The sequence below is a fragment of the Pteropus alecto genome, unplaced genomic scaffold (assembly GCF_000325575.1).
Source record: "Pteropus alecto unplaced genomic scaffold, ASM32557v1 scaffold7, whole genome shotgun sequence".
Classification (NCBI taxonomy): Eukaryota; Metazoa; Chordata; class Mammalia; order Chiroptera; family Pteropodidae; genus Pteropus; species Pteropus alecto.
The window spans coordinates 29698398-29725999 of record NW_006494614.1 but is presented as its reverse complement, the minus strand read 5'-3'; the positions used below and the strand labels follow the sequence as shown (position 1 = coordinate 29725999).

The 27602-nt window shown below is 35.1% G+C and overlaps 1 protein-coding gene across 1 annotated transcript in view; it reads left to right on the top strand.

Moving 5' to 3' along the window:
- Positions 1 to 27260, top strand: part of PRIM2 (DNA primase subunit 2) — a 244155-nt gene extending 216895 nt beyond the window's left edge. Inside the window, exons 13-14 of the mRNA XM_006926414.3 lie at positions 13940 to 14008; positions 26663 to 27260. Coding sequence (XP_006926476.1) covers positions 13940 to 14008; positions 26663 to 26884 — 291 coding nt within the window. The 3' untranslated portion in view covers positions 26885 to 27260. The remainder of the gene's footprint in view (positions 1 to 13939; positions 14009 to 26662) is intronic.
- Positions 27261 to 27602: the final 342 nt, after the last annotated feature.

Sequence of the window (27602 nt, the reverse complement as noted above, 5' to 3'; positions counted from 1 at the left end):
AAAATAACTAGAACAGTATCTGATACATAGTAAGGATATAAGATATATGTTGTCATGGTCATTATTATTATTCACCTTCTTCCTCTCCTTGCAAAAACAAACAAGGGAGCAAAAAATCAGCTTGTACTGTGTCACAGATCTAGTTATCTGTGGTGAAGATTTGTGCGCAGGATATTCACTGGGGAATGCTCTCAGGATCAATACCTGTTGGAGAGTGAAAGAGGAAAGACTGGGCAGGAAGAGACTTGTTCTTTGGCTGATCCCACAGGGAGTTCTCAAGCTGGGAAGACCCTACAGAGTTGTCCCTAATTGGAGCAGGAGGTCTTGGCCTTATATGCATCAACCAGTCAATGGATCAGGCTGCTTCCAGGAAGGGAACATCACATTGAGCAAGATGGCTTTCTTCAGCTGAGGTTCATTTCTGCTGCAAGCTGTCAGTCATCAATAGTCTCTGACCCTGGAGAAATGTGTGCCCTTGTTCTGAGGAGGGGGGATGTACACAGCATACCACAGAGTACACCATACAGTGCCTTAAGGAAGAGTGAATGGGACTCTAGATTCCCAAGCCAGAACTCTGGGACATAATCAAGTCTCCTTCCTATCTCTGTTCTTGAATCTGTCCCTTCTTTCTTTTCCTTATCTTCCATAACTCAGTATGTAATAGATTAGCTTAATTCCCAATTCCACAATCCATCTTTCCCCTAAAAGTCTTTTGTGCTGATGCCAAAGTAATTTTCTAATATACTTTTATTTTTTTGCCCATTCCACAACATTTTGCTATCGGGGTGGTTTTTTTGTTTTTTTGTTTTGTTTTTGTTTTGTTCATTTTTTTTGCCTTTTTTGCATATGTTATTCCCAGTGTCTGGATCGTCCATACTCCTTTATCTTGATAATTCTTACTCATTATGATTTGACTTATGTCTTCTCCCTGGAAACTCTTATTGAGCACTTTTCCTCCAGTTCCCCTCTAGTAACATGTGTTTTTGTGTATTAGATTACTAATCATCTGTTTTGTAGTGTTTGTTTTTTTTTTTTTTTCTTGTCTACCCACCCCTGCCCCCACCCTCTAGACTGTGATTGTGGCCTTATTCTCCCTAGGGGCATAAATGTTATCTTTAATCTCTATAAATCCAATCTCTAACCACAGTGCCTGGAGTTCATTACAGTTTAGTGAATATAGGCTCAATGAATGGAGTGACTGAATGAATAGCAGGCTCAATCAGTTCATAGTTAGAAAGCTTAACTGAGAGGTGTTGGCGGAGTCTGCTCTGTATTTGCATATTTTATGTGTAAAACTAAATATAGCAAAGGCAGATTTCAACATTTGGATTCAAGTTAATTTGATAGAGTTTTTTCATTCTCTTCTCCAAAGTGTTCTCAGATATGATTCAGGAAACCTAGAGAAACCTATTAAGCCCTTTTATTTATTTTTAACATTAAATTTATTGGCGTTAACATTGGTTAATAAAATTATGTTTCAAGAGTACAATTCTAAAAATACATCCTTTGTGTATTTCATTGTTGCTCACCACCTAAAGTCTAGTCTCCTTCCATTACCATATATTTGACCCCCTCTACTCTCCATCCTCCTTCTTACCCACTTTCTATCTAGTAACCACCATACTGTTGACTGTGTCATGAGTTTGTTTTATTTCTGTTTTATGTCCCACATGTGAGTGAAATCATATGGTTCTTGTCCTTTTCTAATTTCACTCAACCCGATACTCTCAGGATCCATCTATGTTGTCACAAATGGCAATAATTCATCATTTTTTTATGGCTGAGTAATCTATTGTATATATGTACCACATCTGTATCCAATCATCCATCAAAGGATACTTAGGTTGCTTCCATGTCTTGGCTGTTGTGAATAATGCTGCAATGAACATATGGTACACATAAACAAATAAGTGTCTTCAATTTGGGGGGCAGATACTCAGAAGAGGGATTGCTGGGTCATATAGTAGCTCTATTCTTAATTTTTTGAGGAACCTTTATACTGTTATCATAGAGGCTACACCAGTTTACATTCTCACTAGCAGTGTACAAGGATTCCCTTCTCTCTACCATCCTTTCTAACACTTGTTATTTCTTGTCTTATTATTAGCCATTCTGACAAGTGTGAGGTAGTATCTCATTGCGGTTTTGATGGCATTACCCTTATAGCTAATGAAGTTGAGCACCTTTTTGTACATCTCTTGGCCATCTCTATGCCTTCTTGAGAAAAGTGTTCAGGTCCTCTGCCCATTTTTTAATTGGATTGTTTGATTTTTTTGTTGTTGAGTTGTATGAGTTCTTTATATATTTTGGATATTAGCCCCTTATTGGAGGTATTATTTGCAAATATCTTCTCACATTCGGTTGCCTTTTTGTTTTGTTGGTTTCTTTTGCTGTGCAGAAGCTTTTTAGTTTGATATAGTCCCATTCATTTATTTTTACTTTTACTTCCCTTGCCTTTGGGGTCAAGTTCACCAAATTCTCTCTGAGACCAAGGTCCACAAGTTTAGTGCTTATGTTTTCTTCTATGTATTTTATTGTTTCAGGTCTTACATTCAAGTCTTCAATCCATTTTTAGTTAATTTTTGTGTATAGTGTCAGATAGCGGTCTAGTTTCATTCTTTTACATATGGCTTTCGAATTTTCCCAGCACCATTTATTGAAGAGGCTTTCCTTTCTCCATTGTATATTTGTAGCTCCTTTGTTTAAAATTAGTTGCCCATTTATGTGTGGGTTTATTTCTGGGCTCTCACTTCTGTTCCATTGATCTGAATCTGTTTTTTTCTGCCAATATCATACAGTTTTGGTTATTGTTAGCATTGTAGTATAACTTGAAGTCAGGGAGTGTAATACCTTCAGCTTTGTTCTTTTTTTCCTCAGGATTGCTTTGGCTATTTGGGTCTTTTTTAGATCCATACACATTTGAGGATATTTTTGTTCTTTGAAAAGTGTCATTGCATTAAATCTGTATATTGCTTTAAATAATAAGGTCATTTTAACTATGTTGATTCTTCTAGTCCATAAACATTGACTCTTTCCATTTCTTAGTGTCTTCTTCAATGTCTTGTAGTTTTAAGGTTCTTTACTTCCTGTGTTAAGTTAATTTCTAGATATTTTATCCATTTCGTTACAATTGCAAATGGGATTGTTTTTATTTTTATTTTTTTCTGATATTTCATTGTTAGCATATAGGAGTGCAACAGATTTTTATACTCTGCAATTTTGCTATATTTGTTCATTGTTGTTAATAATCTTTGTTAGAGTCGTTAGAGTTTAAGAATCATGTCATCTGCACTTAGTGACAGTTTTACTTCTTCAGTCCAGTTTGGAAGCCTTCTATTTCTTCCCATTGCCCGATTGCTCTGACTAGGACTTCCAGTACTGTGGGCATCCTCATCTTGTTCCTGATCTTAGAGGAAAGGCTTTCAGTTTTTCACCATTGACTATATTAGCTGAGGGTTTTTCATATATGGACTTCATTATGTTAAGGTACTTTCCTTTTATAACCGTTTTACTGAGGGTTTTAATTATAAATGGATGTTGCAGCTTTTCAAATGCTTTTTCTACATCTATTGCTATGATTGCATGACTTTTATCTTATTTTTTTAATGTGGTATATCATCGATTTGCATATGTTGAATCATCCTTGCATCCCCACTTGATTATGATATTTATCTTTTTTATGTGTTGTTGTATTTGATTTGCTAGTATTTTGTTGAAGATTTTTACATCTATGTTTATCAGAGATATTGCCCTGTAATTTTTTTTGTATTGTGTTAGCCTGGTTTTGGTATCAGGGTAATGTTAGCCTTGTAGAATGAGTTAAATATTTCTTCTTCAATTTTTTAGAAGAGTTTTAGAAGAATAGGTATTAAATCTTCTTTGAATGTTTGGTAGAATTGACCATTGAAGCCATCTAGTCCTGGACATTTTTGGGGAGGAGGTTTTGATTGCCATTTCAATTTTCTCACTGTTGATTGGTCTTTTTAGTTTTTCCAGTTCTTCATGGTTCAGTCTAAGGTTACATATTTCTAAGAATTTGTCTATTTCTTCTAGGTTATTAAATTTGGTGTCATATAGCCTTTCATAGTTTTTGTATAACCCTTTATATTTCTGAGGTGTCCATTGTAACTTCCTTTCATTTCTGATTTTATTTGAGTCTTTTATCTTTTTTCCTTAGTGAGTCTAGCCAGAGGTTTGTCAATTTTATTTGTCTCTTCAAAGAACCGGGTCTTTGTTTCATTCATTTTTCTTTTGTCATTTTGTTCTCTCTTTTGTTTAATTCTACTCTAATTTTTATTATTTCCTTTCCTCTACTGATGTTTGGCTTCATTTCTTTTTCAAGTTCTTTAAGGTGAGGCATGAAATTGTTTGAGATTTTTGTTTCTTGTGGCCCATAATGCTATAAACTTCCTTCTTAGTACCACTTTTACTGCATCCCTCAAATTTTTACGTTTAATTGTCATTTCATTTGTGTATCTTTTGATTACTTCTTTTATTTCTTCTTTGACCTAATAGTTGTTTAGTAGCATGTTGTTTAACCTCCATATATTTGTGGTTTTTCTAGATTTTTTCTTGTAGTTAATTTCTAGTTTCATACTGTTGTGGTCAGAAAATATTCTTGGTATGGTTACAGTGTTCTTCCATTTATTGAGATTAGTTTTGTGCACCAACAGATGGTCTGTCCTTGAGAATGTGCTATGTGCACTTGAGAAAAATGTATATTCTGTCATTTTGGAATGTAAAGCTCTATAAATATCGATTACATCCATTTGGTTTAACTTGTCATTTAAGGCTGATATTTCCTTATTGATTTTCTGTTTGGATGATCTATCCATTGCTGTCAATGGGGTATTTAAGTCTCCCTTACTATAATTGTATTTTTGTCACTTTCCTCTTTAGGTCTGTTAGTAATTGTTTTATATATTTTGGTTGCTCCCAGGCTGGGTGCATGTAAATTGAAAAGTGTTATGTCTTCTTGATTAATTATCCTCTTTATAAAATGTCCATTTTGTCTTATTTTTTATCTTGAAATGTATTTTGTCTGATATAAGCAGAGCTACACCTGCTTTTCTCAGGATGCTTGGAGTATCATCTTCCATCCCTTTACTTTGAACCTTTGTCCTCATAGCTGAGATGGGTCTCCTGAAGGCAACATATATTCGTTGGGTCTTGTTCTTTTAATCCATCCCACTACTCTATGCCTTTTCATTGGTGATTTCAGGCTATTTACATTTAGGGTGATTATAGAAATATGAGGACTTACTACAGCCATTTTATTTTTTGTTTTCTGGCTGCTCCATATCTCCATTGTTTCTTTTCCCTTTTATTGGTGTGTGCTGTTTTAGTTTGGTGGTGTTGATTTTTGCCATGTCCTCTTTTTGTGTTACGTGTCTCAGTTCTAGATTTTTGTTTTGTGGTTACCATTAGTTTTATGCACAAAAAAAGTTTCATACATAAAAAATGCTTTTTCTTCTGATTGCTTATCTCCATTCATCTGTGCAAGTTCAGTCCTGTCCCCGCTCTCCTTTTGTTTTTGTTTCACAATTTATCCTTTTTTTAATGCTGTGTATTTGTTTTCAAATTGCAGAAGCTGTAGTTTTTTAAAATGCTTTTACCACCTTTAACCTTCATAATTGTTTAATACCTTATTGTGAAGAAAGTTGCAATTTCCTGTTTCTCTCTTTGTCATCTTACAGTTTTGTATCCTTTTTCTTTTTTATTTCTGGTAGAAGAGCATTTCTTATAATGTAGGTCTTGTGGTAAATTTCCTCAAAAGCTTGTCTGGAAAAGCCTTTATTTCTCTATGTCTGAAGGATAACTTGCTGGATATATTATTTTTGGCTGGTAATTTCTCTCTTTCAATATATTTGAATATTTGATTACATTCACTCCTAGCTTGTAAGGTTTCGCTGAAAAATCTAATGATAATCTAACGGAGTTTTCTTTATAGTTTACAGTCTTCTTTTCCCTAGCTGCCTTGAGAATTTTCTTTGTCATTAACTTTTGATAGTTTTAATATATTGTGTCTTAGATAAGGTTTTTCTGCACTGAGATAATTAGATGTTCTGTTAGCTTCTTGGATTCGAAGGTCCAGCTCTTTCCATAGGTTTCGAAAGTTCTCATCGATTATCTGTTTCAATAGTCTCTCTGTTCCTGTCTCCCTCTCTTCTTATTCTGGTATACCCATTATTCTTATATTGTTCTTTCGAATTGAGTCAGAAAGTTCTCATAAAGATCTTTCATTTTTTTAATTCTCAATTCTCCCTCTTCCACCTGAGTCATTTCTATTTTCAAGATCACTAATTCTATCTGGTCTGCTCTATTTCCTAAGCTCTTTAATTCATTCTTCATCTCGGGTATTGAGTTCTTCAGCTTTAGAATTTGTTTAGTTCTTTGCAGCTTCAATATCTTTGGTAAAGTACTCCTTTTGTTCATTGATTTTATTCCTGAGCTCATTGAAATAGCTGAGTTTTCTTGTATCTCCTTGGGTTTTTTAGAATTGCAATCTGGAATTCTCTGTCATTTAAATCAGTCTCTTATATGTCTTAGAATTTGTTTTCTGAAAACTTTTTATTTTCTTTCTGAGCTACCTTATTTGTTTATTTGTGGTTACTTGATGGATTATTTCTCTGCTTGAGCATTTGAGGACTTGAAGTCATTTTTGAGCCGTCTTATTGATGATTTAGCAGGTTGATAGAGGTCTTTTATTTTCCATTAGATGGTGCTATAGTACAAGTTTTTGTTTTCTCTTACCTTATTGTGGACTTAGAGTGTTGGTGGGGCTATGTTGCCTCAGCTGTGGAAAATGCCCCATATTCCTTGAGGAGGTGGGTATCCCCTCTGTGACCAGGTCGCCTTGGTCTTAGGGCACCACCCCTGTGGAGGGATGTGGTGGGCCCTGGGGTTCCAGGCCTATCAGTTCCTAGCGCTGCTTCCCTGTAACCAGAGGTTGCCAGCCACAGTGTGCTATCTGAAGTGTCTCAGCTACGTACGTTGGATCCACTGTGATGTATGGGGAGTGGGGTGGTGTGGGAGGGTTGCATATCCGGCTTTGGTTTTTCCACTGGGTTTAGCGCAGTGGGGCAGTGAGTACCGACACTCAGGCTGGAATGTTGCTTTTGGCACTTCAGCCCTTTATGGGCCCTGAGATAGGGCTGTAACGTGATACTGCTACGGCTACCTTGTCAGCTAGAGTCCTCCCAGGCAAAGTGGGGGTGGCGGTGTGGGGGGGGGTTGGTTCACACATCTGTAGTATCAAGCCCTTTTACAACCTTATGAAGAAATTAAATTAATATTCCCCACCTCTCTGTGGTGCTACATTAAAAAAAAAAAAAAGTAAAGCAACTAATTGCAAAGATTCTGTAGTAAAAGTGTTCTAAGACCGAACTAGAAATAAGTAGTGTTGGTGAAGAAAGACATTTATTACTCAATAAACATTTACTGAGAACTCGACATGTCACTGAGTTTTCAGTATGTTCAAATCTGGAAGTAGAAAGATGATGAAGAAACTGAGCTTTTTTTCCTAGTGGAGGAAAAAGGTATAAGTTAATAAAATGTGATAACTGCTTTAATACAAATATATTCTAAGTGCTAATTGTAGATTCAACGGAGAATGATTTGCTGAAGGAGCGGTGTGACATCACGGAAAGTTTCATGTAGGAAGTGACATTTGAATTGGATTTGAAAATTGAGTGGGAGTTTCCCCAGTCAAGGGAAGTGAGGCTTAGAGCACAAAAGCAACAGCATTCATTTAACATCAACAAATAATTGAGTGATGACTGTATTCCAGTTATTGTACAAAGCACTGGGAATACAGTGATGACCAAAACTAATAAGACCCCTGTCTTCATGAAGCTGCTATTCCAGTGGGGAAGACAGACAATAAATAAGTGCAGTGAGAGAAAACTAGACAAGGAAACAGAATGAGGCAAGCTTGTTTAGATAAGGTGGGAGGGTATGTGTTGAGGAACCCTAGTCATGAGAGATTTATGACAACAGGTTCTAGGATAAATTAGTTGAGAAGTGCCACCCCAGTAAGTCCTGCTATTAAGAAATTGGGATAATTCTGTATTAAACTAAGTCAAACAGTGCATTAGATGAGAAAAGCCACCAAGTCATCACTAGGATTTTGTGAGCTAAAGAGACTGTGGGAGCAGCTGGACTGGAGTAAAAGGGACTCCTGTGGCCAGGTGGGGCAGGAAGGGGGCCCTGAGAGGGAGACCGTGGCCTGACACGAGGACAGCCTTTTGAACCATGATGAATGTGTGCCCCATCCACAGCTAGAAGCCAGCAATGTCAGAATTAGATTTAGATTTTAGGAAAGTTACTATTTTGGCAGTTTGGAAGCTGTCTAGAGTAAGGCAAAATAAATCTAGAAGGTTTGCAATCAAAAAAGAATGATGAAGGCCTGAACAATGAAGAGGAAAAGGTAGGTTTAAGACGTTTGGAGGTAGAATCGATTCAGTAAGGTAAATTTATAGACAATGAAGAGTCAAAAAAATTCTTGGATATAATGTCTGAAACTCATGAAAGTTTATTTTCAAGAAAAGGAAATTTGCCCCTGATTTGCCAGTAAATGAAGGTCACAGGAGAGTTGTAAGAAAGCATAGACTAAACTATGATGAGTATATTAGAAACAGAAGTAATGTTTTAAAGTGTTCCAGACTCTGCATCTCTCTCACGTTTTCTCCCATCTTTGAAATAAAGGAAGGTTAGAAATAAAGTAGAAAACAATCAGCATGGCCTACTTTTGAAAGGTTTTGCTTTTTAGGAAGAAACAAGACAAGCTTATTATCACTTTTAAATAAGACTGAATATGACCTTGAATTAGAGACAGATTAAACTGCATGTCTAATTATCGAATGCAGCATACCTAGCTGTACAACACTACTCACCAAAGCCAAGAACCGGCAGGTGGCTACAGTCAGCTGCCAGATAATCATCTGGACCTCACTGGCAGGCACCAAAGCAAAAGGCAGAGAAGAATTTTACAGATGACAGGAAATATTGGAGAGATTAGGAAGAGAGAAGGAAATGTGACCCAAAGTTATAAAATGTCATCTACATTTTTATTTTATATGTTTGTAAATATAGCAGTCCCCATCAAGATGTTGAATCACACAGGTATGTCAACTGACTATGATCTATCCCCAATCAAATTAGGAAATATCACTTTATTTGCTCTTTATTCTTCCACTGCAAAGATATCTTGGTTATTAGAATTCACAATTAAACTGTAATTTGCCTTGAGGATGGAATAGTAGGTAAGTATAATTAATGCTTTAACCAAACTTAACAAATTCAAATACGATGAATGTTTTTCTTGTAAAAATGTCAAACTTCAGTGTTTTAAAAAACCAGATCTAATATTCTCCTTGGTGGACTTTAGTCAGCTAATAAAGAATGATTAAAAATAGAAAAAAGTTAAAGAATATCCCTACTCTTAATTTCTCTTAGCCTTTCGATTACTAGATTAGAACAGTAAATGGATTATTACGCTTGATATTTTGTTCTTTAGTTTGGAAACACTGGCATTAAAAACTAAAAGCCAATTTGCCATTTGAGCAATATTCTTAGATCTTCGTAGAAATTTTTTTCTTTAAATAATAAACTTCTGTTTTCCAATATGCCTTTATCTCATATGGTTGTTCACATTGTTTGATTATATTTTTCTAAAACAGAATTAGGAAACTTCTAGCCTAGGCATCAGAATTAGCATTTGATTTGGGTTTCTCCTAGACAGCTGTTCTTTTGGTATTAATGCTGTACACAAGAGGAAGTCATGGTGTGCTCACTCTGGCCCTTCCAGAATGGAGCATGAAAACCAGAGAGTTTGTATCATTGCTCAATGAAACATCTTTTGTGAAATGTGGGTTACACTTCGATGTTTACAGGCCATGTAGATAGCAAATTGTGGACTCCATTTCATTAACCCTAGTTCTCTGGCTTTGCACATTTTTTATTTTTTATTTTTTTTACCTAATTCTTTCATCTTCCTGCTTGTTTCCTTTCGTCTCCTTACGTTTCTTCCTCTCAATGAGTTTCCACCTCTGTGTAGTATTTGTTTCCTTCACTCATTCTATTTCTGACCCTTACTCGAACTCCAGCCTCAGGGAACTATCCCTTTAAGGTTAAGGTCAATTTATAAGATGGAGATCGAGCCCTTCACAACTTGTGTGAAAAAAACAAACACTGTCAGAACTGTTGTCTGACATCTTCATTCTGGCTTCTCTACAGACGTATTTTTCTTTTGAAAATTTTAATGTCATACTCAACATATTTTAACATAAAATACATATAAGCAAGCACATTATGAGCTAACTCTCTGCACGTTCTAACTCCCTACCCCCACCCAGTATATTTTTTAAAAAAAGGTTAGGAAGGCAAGTTCAAAATTAACACATTGTAAACTATTACTACATCTAGTATTTTTTTATTCTTGGGAAAGCATACCACTTTTGGTTAAACCCTAATCTTTCTCAGGTTCACAATAGTCTGGCTATATGTATTCAAGCCTATCTGTCCTTAGCCCTGGGACATGGACTCCTATATAGCACTTTAAAAAAAGATTACTTGAATTATGACTAAATAAAAATTTTAATTCTAAATGAAAGCAACTATTCCTGAGACACTGAAATTCAGAAAATAAGGATGACTCCGTAATCATAACCGTGATGCATTTCAACCATCACCCCAGAACTATCTCTATACAACCTAACTAGGTCAACAGTGAGCATTCTAAGCATTTCTACATTAGCACACAAGTGGTTCACTTTGAGAAAAGCAGTCTTTCTAGAGGTACATAAAACATATTGTAGAGAATTTAGCTTTTGTCCCAAATTCTGTTTCACAGACTCTCCCTCAGCTTTCTATCCTTCTTGGATCTTAGTGTTTCTTTGCAATGTTTCTATTTTTGCTCCTATTTCACAAACCGAATTTTAGTATTTTGCTCCTCCCTCAATTCTCCCTTCCTTTCATTTGATATTTAGGTTTGCATTTACTGCCTTGGTGTCATCCATCCCACTAACAAATTGCACCAGCATCATCCTCAAACTAGTATAGTATTTGCCAGTGTTTATATTAGAAAAATCTAAGAAAATAGGGTACAGAAAAAGTCTCAAGTTACACTCCATAAACAAATGGTAGAACATCAGAATCACTTGTGAAAATTCTTAAGTCAGCGGAAGGGTATGCATCTGTGATGTTGGTGACACTGAGAGGTCACCATATCTTGGGTGCTCCCATATCTTGGCTATTGTAAATAGTGCTCCCATGAACATAGGGATGCACAGATCTTTACAAATTATTGTTTTGGTTTTCTTTGGATAAATACCCAGAAGTGCAATTGCTGAGTCAAAAGGTAGATCTGTTTTTAATTTTTTAGAAACCTCTAGGCTGTTTTCCATAGTGGCTGTACCAGTATGCAATCCCACTAACAGTGTATGAGGGTTCCCTTTTCTCCACATTCTCATCAGCACTTGTTGTTCTTTGATTTATTGATGATAGCCATTCTGACAGGTGTGAGGTGATATCTCATTGTGGTTTTAATTTGCATTTCTCTGATGATTAATGACCTTGAGCATCTTTTCATATGTCTATGGGCCATCTGTATTTCCTTTGGAGGAATATCTATTGTATATATTTTTATTAGCTGGATTTTTTGAAGTAATTTTGCACATTTTTTATTTTAATTTTAAAACATGTATTTTATATTCCCCTAAAGAAAAACAGACTCAAGTTGCATAAGATTTTTAAATTTTTAATTCTTACAGTAGTAAACGATCCTCACCAGACACCTCTGTTTTTAAGAGAATATATTTCTTCATCTCTGAAATCAAGATAATATCTACCTACCAAACCTAATCACCTCAAAGCAGTCCTTTTCTTGGATTTCTCCTATTAGTTCTTTTATTGTCCCAATATCTTCATTCTTGGTATTCTTTCCTCTTCTCTAGGCCTAAATTTATCTGTCAAAATAGTTTTACTAGCCAGTGAAAAATACTCTATTTTCCTTTTTTCCCATCAGACCTTTACATAAGTGCAGAAGCTTTTATCCACTTAAATATGCTGTGACGTGATCAATAAAGTTGTTTAATGATTAAATGATTTACTCATGGACTTGTAAGAAATTTCAAATAAAAATTCCTAGAAAGATAAAGCAAAAAGAGGAAAAATTATTTTTGTTGAGGAAGAGCCTCCTCTGGGAGTGGAGCGGGGTAGGGGATTGTTTTTTGATTAAATTTAAATTTTTGACTGATCCTAAAATTTCAAGATAAATCTGCTTTTCTCACATTCTATGGCTTATATCAATTTTCCTTAATAACTTTTTCACATATGTATATATCATCCAACTAGATATTTTTATTACTGTTTCTTATAAGTATTTTTTTATAGCATGTTTCCCAATTATACATATTAGGTGGTATGTATATAATGTTACATATTTACTTTGCAAGGAAGTATCTACTTAAATTTATTACATATATATAAAACAAGAAATATATATACATAAGATGTTAGATTTATTGTTTTGTTTTGTTTTGTCTTAACTTCTCCAAAATTGTAATTCACAGATATTCATATATATTGATATCATTGACATTTGCCAACAATCAATTGCAAGTTTAGCTCAACACAATTTGAATTATCTATGGGTAAAAACATTGGTGAATATAAGCTCAGAAAGTTAGAATTACTTGGAAAATTTTGTGACTTTTTCCATTTTTTAAAATGTATAGTCATGCATTTTATATTGGTTTTATTTTTGCTCTAATAATTTAAGAAAAGTGAACAGGTCAAATAAGAAGACAGGCAAGATCCTGGTGCTATGATTGGTTGGCATTTACATGGTCTTTTATACAAGATTTAATTACAAGGTAACCTGAAATTCAGAAATGTAATCTATAAGACAATCAGAGAAAAACAATTATTTTAAGCACACTTTTGTTGGTATTGTGTGATGTCCATTCTGCAACTGTAATTGGTTTGTTTATCTGTCAAAAGATGTAAGCTATATTCAGTAATGAAGATAGCAAGAATTTGAGACTTCGTGTACATTTCTTTTTGTAATAGGAAGGTCAGCCTTTTGAAAAGGGATAGAAATTAACATTTCTCCAGAATTATATTTCCTTTCATTTGAGGCTGTCTCTTAATTTCCAGCATTTTACTGTTTGATAAACTGGTGGGGGAGGTGATGAAACTTTACAAATTTCAACTGGCATTGCACTCTGCTGATAAGAATTGGAGTTTGCATCCTCTGAAGAGATTACATGAAGTAGAATTGGAAAGCAAATTGTATTTACAAAAGATAGAATGATGTTCCTAATAGGTGTTCAGAATTGACTCTTCACTCTCATATTCTGCTGAGCTTTACTAGAAATAACTTCATTTCAAAAAAGGGACAAATTTGATTGAAGGTAAAAAGCATTCCCTCTCCACAGATACTCATCCAAAGGGTTTACATTGAATTTTCCTGATGGGCACAGAACTATATTTTATGCTATATTTGTATAAACTGGTAATGCAGAAAATAAAACTCTAAATAGTATACTAGATTGCTTCATGCACCAACCATTAAGATTATCAGATTTATATCTACAATTTTAGAAGAGATGTTGCAATATGATGTTCTGACAATAACTGTCAAACTCATAATACTAGGATCTATTTTCATCTTGTTGTCAAGGTAAAGTTATTGAAATTCACAGTTGGTGGGTCAGAAAGATCACTTACTATCTCTTGTCATCTGTGGTTTAATGCTGACCTAAACAGCTACTGTATAATGTCAAAATTATCACAGTGTCCAGGCTGCAAAATGCAACATGCTATGTGATTTAATGCAGTTCTTGTCTGGAATGAAGATGGCCAACAATCATGAGCTACAGTGGTTTAAAGAAACTTAATTTCTAATTTTTCTTTCTCTTTTTCTCTTTCATTTTAGATTTTGGATTTAGTAAAAGGATCACATTACCAAGTAGCCTGTCAGAAGTACTTTGAGATGACACATAACGTAAGTAAAGTTTTAAACTTCATGGCCTGATTTTTTGTCTTTTGTTACTATTTCATTCAGGGTTTTTAGTAGCAGCAATAGAAACCACTCCAACTATTTTCAGCGGAAAGGAATTTATTACACTGTACTAGGTAGCTTATAAAATTTATAGAAGGGCCAGAAAACTAAGCTTAGATGCTCCAGAACCAGGAATATTGTTACTAGGAAAAGCTACATCATGAGAAAACTTTACTTTACTACAGCTGCCACCTACCACTCCACATCTAGGGATGCGACCAAGGGTTGGTAAACTTTTTCTGTAAAGTGCCAGATTTTAAAAGTTTTAGGCGTTACTGTCAGCAGGTCTTTGTCACAATTGCTCAGCTCTGCTGTTGTAGTACAAAAGCAGCCATAGACAGCATGTAAATGAACAGGTATGGCTATGGTCCTGTGGAACTTTATTTACAAAAACAGAGGGCCGGATATGACACATAGGCCATAGTTAGCCAACCTCTGGAGTAGTTCTAGAACTTTTGCCATAGCTACTGAAAAGAACCTAAGGCTTTGCCATCTTCCTTGCAAAAAATCTGATCCTTTTCTTGCTGCCACCTCATGCTACTCTAATCTACTGCACAGGTCTTGTATTTATCTGCAGGGCAGAACCTAGGTTACATGGTGGACCCTTGTCTGAAAGGGAGTCACAGAAATGTGTTTGGCTTTTATCTTGCTAGCTTCCTTACTACAAGAAGGCCTGCTATCATAGATTCTAAAAGGTGTAAAACAAGGGTCACAGGCCTACAGGAGTCAGCACCCCCGCCCCAAAATGAAGCTAGCTGAGATTAATACCAGCGAGTATGATAGGAACTGTGGTGCACTGAAGAGTTCATACTCTGTTAGCCATTCACATTGACAAATTTTAAGACCCTGTGCAGGTCAGCAACATATCTGTAGGTCACATTCAGCCCACCAATCCCCAATTTGCAACCACTGTTCCTGATCATGGCTTCCTAACCTAGGACAGACATTCAAAAATGGACTTGGAGGTCCATGTACCTCTCGAAATATTCCTTCTATGAATACATATGTGCATTTTTTGGAGTCTGTGCTATTCAGGTTTCAAAGGGATCCATAACCCTCCCTAAAAGATATTGCAGTTATTGAATTCATTATCAGCTACCATGCTAAGTTTTATAATCATTTTTATATTTTTAGTTTTCATGAAACAATTTTTTTATTGTGGTTATGTAAGTGCAGGATTTCTTGATGAACTATTTCTTAGGAAAAAATATATTCTATAATATTACTAATGATGAAAATAATATCAGCCAACATCTATAGAATACTTAATGCATGCTAGGCATAGCACAAAGTACTTTGGACACATTCATTCTTTTGATATACACTGCAGTACTACAACTAGGTACTATTTTTATCCCATTTATAAATAAAGCTTAGAGAAGCTGAGCAACCTCTGTACAGTCATACTGCTTATAAGGGTTGGAACTTGGATTTGAACAAGGATGTTGAGTAATTCATCTAAAGCTTATGAACCTAACCATGACTGTGCTGTTCTACAGTATCTGGTCCTGAACTTGTAATAGCTCTTGAGGTCATTAGCATTTTCCTTTCTAGATTCATGATCCAGCCTTCGTAGTGTACGTTAAAAACAAAAAACAAAAAAAAACAAAAACCAAGGCCTAGTGATTCTATGCGACTTGCCCAGGATACCATAACTGATTAATGGGAGATCTGGAGCTAGAACCCTGGTGGGCCTAGTCCTATATTATACCTAAATGTTAAAAATATTATTCTTATTAAAAAAAAAAATTAGAGTAGAGACTTGCAGTCAAGATGGCTGAGTTAGGTCAATGCTATGATCCCCTCTTCCCACAACCACATCAAAATTACAAATAAACTATAGAGCAACCATCATTGAGAACCACCTGAATACTAGCTGAATAGAAGTCCTATAAGGATATAGAAGCCACGTCAAGACTGGTAGCAGGGGCATAGACATGGAATGGGCAGGTCCACACCCATGGTATGGTGATTAAATATCAGGAAGGATATCTTGGCTGCAGAGGTTTCCCCTGTGGAGCAAGGAGATCTCAGCCCCACACTGGTCTTCCCAGCCTAGGGCTCCAGGGCCAGGAAGAGGAGCCCCTATAACAGTCCCAGCTAGGATTGTATACGAGTGAGACTTAGGTGCTGCAGGGCTTAAAGGGCCCGCAGACTCACTCACTCTGAGCTCCTGCTCAGAGGCAGCAGCTTGAAAGCACCAGGGACATAGTGGGAGGAACTAAATTGACTAGCCTTCCAGTAAAGGCTGGAGGGGCAGAGGTCAGGACAGCTCTCTCTGGAGACATTCCTTTTTTGAGTCTTTTCCTCAACCAGCCAGCGTGGCACCAAATCTGAGCTCTCCAGTAACTTGGCTAACACTATTCACCCCACCAACTCGTGTACCTGGCTGAACCTCTTCCAGTGGCTTCCCCACACAAGCAGCCTGCCTTGGCTCATGCTGTGGACTTTCCAAAAATCTCTCAAAGGTCCACAAACCGCAAACAAGCAGCACTTGGCACAAGTGTGACCAGTCTGAATTTGTACTGTTACTCTCATCAGGTAGCCTCAAGCCTGGCATAATAAGTGGCCAGTCTTGGGTTGGGATGTAGCCTCCACTAAATGGCCACAAACATGGCACAAGTAGCCCACCAAAGGTTCCCAAGCCCAGCACTAGAGACAGCCAGCCTCAGTTTCCAGAATACCCTTTCCCAAGCACCTCCAAGCCCAGCACAAGTGGCAACCAACTGCAGATCACGTCGTATCTCCAGCAAGACAGCCCCAAGCTCGATACAAGCAGTGGCTGAACTTGACCTGCACCAAAGCCCTTCCCAAGAGGCTCCAGAACCGACATGCCTGAAAGGCGGACTCAGCAAGTAGTAAAGTCCTGCTAAAGCGGCACCCTCTCCTTGGCATCAGCTCCTGTACAACAGCTCATCCATTGTAGTCACAGGCAGCCAACATGGGTCAGTCACACCCACAGATGTGCCAATAGCAATCAAGGCTCAACTACATCAGGAGGTCATACACAACCCACACAAGGTACACCCATGGAGCACCTAGCTCACTCACTCTGAGCTCCCGAACTAAAGTTTATTCTAGTATAAACTTTACACATGATGTAAAGTTTATACTAGAATAAACTCAAAATTAATCTAAAAGGTGATCAGGGATAATGCCACTGGGCCCCACAGGACACCTATAAGGCCACTCTACCAAGACTGGGAGCTGTAGCAGATCTACCTAATACGTAGAAACAACCACAGTCAGCCAAAATGAGAAGATGAAGAAACATGTCTCAAATGAAAAGAGTACAAAACTCTAGAAAAAGAACTAAACAAAGTAGAGATTAGCAATCTCTCTGATGCAGAGTTCAAAACATTGGTTATAATAAGGATGTTCATTGAACTTAAGAACAGACAAATTCAGTGAGAATTTCAACAAAAATAGGAAAAATAAAAATAGAGATTGAAAGCAAAACAAAAAAACAATCAGAAATGAAGACTGCATTAGAGGGAATCAACAGCAGATAAAGCAGAGAACTGAATCAGTGATCTAGAAGGCAAGGTAATAGAAAACACCCAAACAGCAAAAAGAATCAAAATAAATGAGGATAGTTTAAGAGACCTTTGGGAAATCAAGTGTATCAACATTAGCATCATAGGGGTACCAGAAGAAAGAAAGCAAAGTATCAAAAAACTATTTGAAGATATAATGACCAAAAATTTCCCTAATCTGGCAAACAAAATAGACATACAAGTCCAGGAAATGCAGAGGGTCCCAAACAAGATGAACCCAAAGAGGTATAGCCAAGATATGTCATAATTAAAAGGCCAAAGTTTAAACCCAGAGAATTTAAAAAGTAGCAAGAGGAAAGCAATTAGTTATTTACAAGGGAGCTCTCATAAGACTGTCAACTGATTTTTCAACAGAAACTTTGCAGGCCAGAGGGATTGGCACGAAATACTTAAAGTGAATGAAAGTTAAAGACCTACAAACAAGAATGTTCTCCCCAGCAAAGCTGTCATTTAGAATCAAAGGAGAGATAGTTTCGCAGACAAGAAAAAGCAAAAGGAGTTCATCACCACCAAACCAGTATTATAAGAAATGTTTAAAAAGATCAGAAATATATATAAACAGGAAAATTCTCACTGAAAAAGCAAACATTTAGTAAAAACAGTGGATCAACTAACTATAAAGCTAGTACAAAGGATAATAGACAAAAGTAGGAAGATGATGTGTAATTCCAACAATAAAGGATGCACACAAACATGAAGTAAAAAATGACCACATAAATGAGTAAAAATTGTAGTGATTATAAAATGTGTTCAAACTTAATGGTATGAAACTAGAAATAAATTACAAGAAGAAAAATGAAAAGCACAAACATGTGGAGGCTAAATAAAATGCTGCTAAATAATAAATGGGTTAACAACGAAATCAAAGGATACCTTGAGACAAATGAAAATGAAGACACAGTGTGTCCCCAAATCTTTATGGGACACAGCCGAAACAGTTCAAGAGAGAAATTTATAGCAATAGAGGCCTACATCAAGAAATAAGAAAATTCTCAAACAATCTAACCTTATACATAAAGGAACTAGATAAAGAATGAATAAAACCCAAAATTATAGAGGAAGGAAATAGGATCAAAGCAGAAATAAAAATCTGAAAAAAAAAAAACAAAAAAACAGAAAAAGTAAATGAAACCAAGAGCTGGTTCTATGAAAAGGTAAATAAAACTGATAAACCATTAGTCATACTCATCAAGAAAGAAAAGAGTACCAAATAAATAAAATCAGAAATGAAAAAGAAGAGACAATTGACACCACAGGAATACAAAGAATTATTGTGAATTATTATATGCCAATAAATTGGACAGCCTGGAAGAAGTGGATAAACTCCTAGAAACATGCAATCTTCCAGGACCGAATCAGGAAGAAACAAAAGAAACAAAATCTAAACAGACCAATAACTACTAAAAATTTGACCAGTAATCAAAAAAAAAAAAAAAACCGATCTAGATGGCTTCACATGTTAATTTTACCAAATAGAGAAGAATTAGACTTCTCTTTCTCAAACTAATCTAAAAGAAAAAAAAAATTGAAGAGGAGGGGAGGCTAGCAGTACACTGATACCAAAACCAGGCAAAGACACTTTAAAAAAGGAAAATTATAGGTAAGAATCACATATCAATAGGTATAGAGAAAGCATTTGATGAAATCAACATTCATGTATGATAAAAACTCTCAGCAAAGTGGGAATAGAGGAAACCTACCTTTCAACATAATAAAGGCCATATATGACAAACATACTTAGCTAACATACTTAGCAGTGAAAAGCTGAAAGCTTGTTCCTTAAGATCAGGAACAAGACAAGGACATTCACTTTTATTCAACATAGTATTGGAAGCTCTGGCCACAGCAGTCAGACAAAAAGACATAAAAGGCATCCAAATTGGAAAGGAAGAGGTAAAACTGTCATTTTCAGATGAATTGATGCTATTTATAGAGAATCCTAAAGATTCCACCAAAAAACTATGAGAACTAATAAATGAATTTAGTAAAGTAGCAAGATACAAAATTAATATTCAGAAATCAGTTGCATTTTTAATCCCCAATAACAACTATCAGAAAGAGAAATTAAGAAAATCGCATTTACAATTTCATTAAAAAGAGTAAAATACCTAGGAATAAATTTAATCAAAGAGGTGAAAGACCTGTACTTGGAAAACTTGAAGACATTAAAGAAATTGAAGAAAATGCAAATAAATGGAAGGATATACGACGCTAATAGATAGGAAGAATTAACATCATTTAAAATGTCCATACTACCCAAAACAATTTACTGATTCAATACAATCCCTATCAAAATACCAGTGGAATTTTTCACAGAACAAGAACAAATAATCTTAAAATTTATATGCACCACAAAAGACCCCAAATAGTTACAGCAATCTTGAGAAAGAACAACAAAGTTGGAAGTATTATGCTACCTGATATCAAACTATACTACAAGGCTATAGTAATCAAAACGGCATGGTACTGACATAAAAACATATAGTTTAATGGAACAGAATAGAGAGCCCAGAAATAAACCCATGCATATGGTCAATTAATCTATGACAAAGGAGGCAAGAATAAACAGTGAGATAATTTAGACAATAAATGGTGTTGGGAAAACTGGACAGAAACATACAATAAAAAAATACTACACCAATTTCTTGCACCATATACTAGAATAAACTCAAAATTAATTAAAGACTTAAACGTAAGACCTGAAATCATAAAACTCCTAGAAGAAAACATAGCAATATTTTTTTGGATATGTGTTTTTGGGCAAAGGAAACAAAGGAAAAAAATAAATGAGACTACATCAAACTGAAATGTTTTTGCACAATAATGGAAATCATCAACAAAACGAAAAGACAACCTACTGAATGGGAGCAGATATTTGCAAATGATACATTCGATAAGGGGTTATTATTCAAAATATATAAGGAACTCATACAACTTAACACCTGATCTGATTAAAAAATTGGAAGAGTACACAAATAGACATTTCTCCATAAAAGACATATACGTGGCCATTAGAATATGAAAAGATGCTCAACATCACCGATCATCTGGGAAATGCAAATTAAAATCACAAAGATATCACCTCACACTGGTCAGAATGGCTATTATCAATAAATCAACAAATGTTGACCAGGATGTGAAGAAAAGGCAACCCTAATGTTTTGTTGGTGAGATTCTAAATTGGTACAATCACTATGAAAAATAATACAGATGTTTCTCAAAAGTTTTTTTAAAAAGAACTACCATATGACCCAGCAATCCCCTTTTGTGTATCTATCCGAAGAAACCCCAAACACCAATTTAAAAAGATGCATGCACCCCACCCCTATGTTCATTGCAGTGTTATTTACAATAGCCAAGATATGGAAGCAACCTGTGTCCATGGATAGATGATTGGATAATGAAGAAGTGGTACATATATACAATGGAATATTACTAGGCCATAAGAAAGAATGAAATCTTACCATTTCTACATGGATGGACCTAGAGGGTATTATGCTAAGTGAAATAAGACAGAAAGACAAATACCATATTCCACTTATATGTGGAATCTAAAAGAATAAAACAGAAAACTCATAGATGCAGAGAACAAATTGATAGTTGTCAGTTGGGAGGGGAGTTGGGATGTGGGTAAAAAAGGTGAAAGGACTAAAAAGTACAAATTGGCAGTTACGAAATAGTCACATGATGTAAAGTACAGAATAGGGAACATAATCAACGTTGTAATAATTATGTATGGTGTCAGGTGTGTGCTAGATTTACCAGGGTGATCAATTCATAGGTTATATAAATATCTAATCACTATGAAACTAATATAATGTGACAACTATAATTGAAAAATGAAAATAAGTTCTCACTAATCAGAATAGGAATCTGACCAGATAAGCCACATGTTTGATATTTTCAACACTAGTTTCACATGAATCTCCCTTGAAGACTGTATTCTTTAATTTTCTTGCTCAGCCTGAGAATTTTAATTTTGTATATGTCCTTAATTATTTGTGGACCCTTTTAATTAAGAGGCCTCAGAACTTTCACAAATTGATGTCAGTTATTTAACCTCTTTTTTAAAAAAAATTTTTGTGACATATCCCTTAAAAAGTAAGCATTTTTTAGTTCTCCAGTCTTCTTTTGTAGTATCTCCTATTGATTATTCCTACAAGAATATTACTACTATTGCCAATTTTTAAAACTTGCCTTTGATTAATAGACATGGAAAAGACATGTTTCTAAATTCTCCTAAACCACATATAAATCAATGAAGTAAAAAGGCTATTTGTGTTCACTGGATGTCTCATTATGGATTTTTAGTTGTAGATATCTCAACTTATTATTTTTTCTAATTTAAAAACAATCTGTTTTTATTGTTAGGTTTCTGCCATCCTGTCTCCCCTACCCCAAGAAAAAACACTGTGTTTATTTTCCTGAGGCCTCTATGATCAAACTCACTTTAATGAAAGTTCTGAAAATGAACCAGTTAATTGATACCATTTACAGCAGCACTGTGATAGTTCCATATGGCTTTTTTGGTAATACCAGCTGCCTCATTATAAGCTGTCATTGCAAAAACCTCTTGATTAAAACCCAAACATCCCATAGGTAAAACAATATTGCTTCCATTCCTTCAAAATCCACATTTGCTGTGGCAGAAATATGAGACCTATATTCCCGTGAAGGTCACATTGTATGCAAAATGCGTTGATTCCAAGCAAATGTTCGAGACAGGTTCACTTAGTAGATGTTAAAAGTTGGCCTGCCTGAAACCTGTTTTCCTCAGGATTTTTAGGGAGCAATGTTTCATACTGTAGTGTATTTCTTCTTTCACATACTCCACTTGTAAATGACAACACTAGGCCTTGCATAATCTCTGAATTTTAATTGAAAAAAAATATCTTTAGACCTTTTTAGGTACTGAGTGATTCTGGATACCTATTTTTCAAATAGCTGAGCATAATTTTTTTTCTACCATAGAAATCTCTACAGAAATCTTATTCAAATCTATCACATATTTCCCTGCAGTTTTTAATATGATATACCAAATACAATTAAGCTTTTTAATATTAACTCAAGGTCATTATTATGAATATCAATTAGAATACTGGGCTAGAAGCCATGATCATCTCTCACTTGAACACTGCAGCAGCTTCCTAACTCATTCCCCAATATCTACAACATATGTACCATTCCAATTCTTTCTCCTCCATACAGCTGTTAGAGTGATCTTTAAAAAGAAGAATCTAACCATTTCAGTAATCTGCTTTAAAAAAAAAAAACCTTAAAATTTTTTCCGATCTCTCTTAACATAAAATCCAAAATTTATAATGTACTCTGCGGAGTCCACTACCCGGTCCCCAACTGTACTGATTTTGTTTCAGATCCTTTATAATTCTTTGGGAATTCCAAGCTAATATGGCAGAGTGAAAATGCATTATAGAATTTCCATCTCCCAATACTTAACAAAATGTACAAAACAAAAAATCATCAGCCACAAAGAAAAACATCATGACTAGCAACCAAACAAGAACAAAGACAAAGAAAGAAACAATATTCACAACAGGCAAAATTGTGAAAATTCTATTTCCAAATCTAGAATGAAGGAAACAGTGTTCTTATCTTTTTCTTTTTAATGAAGAATAAAGGAAACAGTTACTGATTCTTAAGCAGAAATACATGGAATGGCGCTAACTCTCTTTCTCTATTTTTTTGTAATTCAAAGTAAAATCTGTTTTTCTGTTTGGTTTATGCTCTTCGCCTTCCCAAAAGAAACCTGTTTGTTTTCCTGAGCAAAATTAAAAGAAACTGAATGGCAACCATTTATAGTCCTCAATGTCATTGATAGATTCTGTGACTTTAAGCAAAATAATGTATAAGTTTAAGAAAACCATTTTTACCATAGACTAATTGATATAAACAAGATTAGGTTCCTATGACAATCTCATCAATGTTATAACGAAGCAACTTATTGCAGAACCTACTGTATACTTCCTTCAGCCAAAACTAAAAGTGAAAGAAACACTCAAAAGACAAAGGAGCTATACTAGAAGAAAATACAATCCAGTAAACAGAAGGAAACTCTTCATAATTTTATTATGCTATCAAGCAACTTAATAGACCATAAGTTCAATAAAATGAGTTAAGAAAAGGCAGTTGTATACCTAAGAGAGAAAGTTGAAAAGCATAACATCACTCTGGCTCTCATTTCAAGACCTTTGGCACTGTTTTAGTTGGTTAATAAGAAAATTAAAATGGGGATTCATTAAAAAAAAAAAAAATGTACTTTCCTTAAACATATTTTACAGTTAAAACATTTAAATATCATTTATTTGCTAATCTTTTGATGTAAGGGCAAAGTATTTTTTGTTTGAATATAGTTTTGAGATTTGAATTCAATTTCATTTTTTTCATAAACTATACTAATACGTCATCACCAATTTCCAGTTTGGGTTTCTTTAAAGTGAGAAAAAGAACTTAAAGATACATGCAAAGCAACATAATCTTTCCCTCTATCTTTGGGGAATTTAACTTTTTTTATTTTTTTTAAGTAACTTGCCTTTCTTGAATCTTTACAAAGCATTTAATTTAGATTTCATAGAACCAACAACTCTGTTTTTACATTCATATTTCTTGGGCTGTCCCCGTAACATCTCTATCACAGAGCCACTGTTATCTCCATTTCATTGATGAGAAAACTGAGGCTTATAAAGATTACCATATTTCTCTTTGTCCACACTGAAGTTTAATAATTAAGTTTAATCCAGAGAGTCATCTTTTCTGGATACATGTATTAAAATTTTAACAACTTGAAACAAGGTGTAGAAAATCTCCAATATGTAATTATAGCACATAGTGCTAGATTCTTTTTGCATGAAATAGCACCAGTTTTTTATAATCTTGATAGGATAGTTTAACTCCAGAAAGCATATTTATAATGATATGATAGTACATTTATTTGACTTTGCATTAAACCTCTTAAAACAAATTTTAGAGCAACTAAGTGATTGAGTCAAAGGCCTGAATTCTAATTCAGACAAAACCAGTTACTAGTTCTGTGACTTTGCATAAACCATGTAATCTCTTTAGGCCTTAGTTTCCTAGTCTGTCCATGGAGGAAGTTTGACTTAAAGGATCCCCAAGGTCTTTCCAATATAATGTTCTCGATTTATAAAACAAATCTTTCTGATTGAAATGTGCTAGGCAATAGACTTACTTTTCATGAAACAATTGGTAAAATGCAAACTTTATATTCAGTCTCCCAGTTTTTAGATGAAAATGAATAAGAAATTCACAAATGACTTCATTGTTAATAAAAATTATAGATGTATCATAAAACATTCAGGAAATGTTTTGAAATTAAGTAGCAAAGTAGCAGATCTGCTCTACTCTGAAGTTATTGTAAAATTATTGGCACAACATATATCAACAACTGACTAAAGAGAATCAGAGAATCCTGGGGATACTTAAGTTTTACCAGAAAAGATCTTGTTTCTATTTATTGGCCCACCTGTTAAGAGGGTTCATTCTGGACCATGACATAAAATCTTTTAATCCCCTGCTAATCCATTTTAATCTACCATAAGATTATACATAGCTCTAATCACATCACATCCCTTCTTAAGGATTTTTAGTGACTCCCTATTGCCTATAGAATTAGGTCTAGACTACTTACTTTGGTTTTCAAGGCTCTCTAAGGTCTGGCTCCAGCCTGTCTTTTCAACCTCATTTCCCATTATTCCCCTTTATATGCCTTTCTCACCAGGCCGTCTGAACTACCTGCTTTCCTGGGACATGTCCTCTTTACCTTACTCATGTGGTCCTGCTGCTTGTATTGCCCTTACCTCATTATCCCAGCTTTTACTCTTTCCGTCTTTCCAGACTCAACTCGTACAGCACTTCCCTCACAAAGCCTTCCTTGATCTCCCCAGCCAGAATTTCTCTCTAATGTGGAATATAATAGGCCTTTACTTGTGACCCTTATCACTTCTTAATTCTTGATAGAGGTTTTTAAGTATAAGACTTATCTAGGCTAGGAATTTCTTTAGAGTTAGTCTTAGTCAAATGCATTTTTGTATGCTGAAAAATTACTAGCTCATAACATGGCCTTATATATATTGTCTTCAATTAATATGTGAAAAATATAACTGGCATACACTGGTTAGTTCTGGGTCCAACTCACCAAATATTAGCTATCTACTGTATGCAAGTCACTTCAGTACAAAGAGTAAGAAGACATAAAAAGGTTGATAATTATACGACAGATGACCAAAAGTAGCAGCATGGCCTTTTAGTTTATAAAAAAATATAAAGTGAAAATACCCCCTAACAAAAAACAACAAACTACTCAAGCAAAATGGTATTCTTGTTATCAGCTCCAACTGCAGAAGGCAGAGAGGGTAAGGATTTGAGAAAAGAAATGGCATAAAACTATGAACCTGGTCATGTTTGCATTAAGCCACAGTGAAAATTATGGAAAGATTATCTATTCAAAGGGACACCAGAAAAAGCCCAAGATTGGAATGAAGAAATTACATTAAGATATGTTGCTTTTTCAGAATTTGTGTTATACTAAATGAGATTACCTCTGCGAGACTTATAAGTTTTCATATATGAGTGATATTGGGGACCAGTACCAAAACGATGTCTCTGTTTATATCCATTCCCTGTGATTCTGGAATGTTTAAAGGTCCTTCCTTCTTTTTTAACAGCAAATATTTATTGACTGACAATATGCCAGGAATTTTGCTTTGAGCTCTCCATGATGTTGAGTAGGAATTGGATATGGAACTAGTTGGATATGGAACTGGAGCTAAGTGCAGAGGTTTGGCTGGAAACAAACACCAAAGTCAGTAATGTGTAGGTAGTAGTTGAAGCTTCCTCTGAATGGAAATGTAAGTAGTGGATTGAGTGTTATGAAAGAGCACTGCCAGGATCCATGTTTCATGTAATTAATAGATATTGAATGAGGTCAGGGACAGTTTTCAAAGCCCTTTTGTTTATAGTGTTGCTATGTATTAATGCAATATACATTCGCTTCTCTGTACAGGTGGATGATTGTGGTTTTTCTTTGAGTCATCCTAATCAATTCTTTATCGAGAGCCAAAGGATTCTAAATGGTGGTAAAGATATCAAGAAGGAATCCATCCTACCAGAAACTCAACTCAAATCAAGTGTCCAGAAAACCAAGGGGGCATCATCTGCTCTGGCCTCTCAAAATTCCTCTCTGGAAATGGATATAGAGGGACTAGAGAATTACTTCAGTGAATGATTTTTGGGCAATTAGTGACCCTTTTTCTTCACTAGCTTTCATTTCCTGCTTTTAAGATTTTGCCTTTTTCTTTTTTAACCGTTTTGTCTAACTTCTCCCTCTACTCTACCCCAGTTCACCTATGTTCTTAGGAAAGCAGGCTTGCAGGTAAAAACAAAAACCTCCACATTTGCTTTGACACAACGGAAGAATTTCTCTTGAAATCTAAGACTTAAATGATATAATTTAAGTCCTGCTTTAGGAGATAAAACAGCTTTCTAGACTGATTACAGGCCTCCAGAAACAATACAACTGAAAACTTTTATTTAACCCTTATCATTGTAATTTTGATCCAACCCTCTTCTGGGTCATTTTTGTTAATAAATATCAAAATGTATATGAGTGTGTCTGTGTGTAATTGCAAGAATCATATTATGTCATAACCTATTAAATATTACCTTAATTTTTAAAGTGGTCTTTTGGAATATCTAACACGCTGTCAATCACCAATGAAGATTTTAAACATTTTTTGTTCCTTTGAGTTGGCCATTGGTTATTCCACATCAGAAGAACTTTTGCATCCCTGAGTGGCAGCAAACTGTACTGAAATGAATTGTGACTCAGGAATCAAGAGAAATGGAATTTGTAGAGCCAGTTATAAAATTAATGAATAGAAGTATTTTGTTATGTAAAATGTTGGTAGTCCTTATCCGCTGTCATTTCCCATTCACTCTGGGGG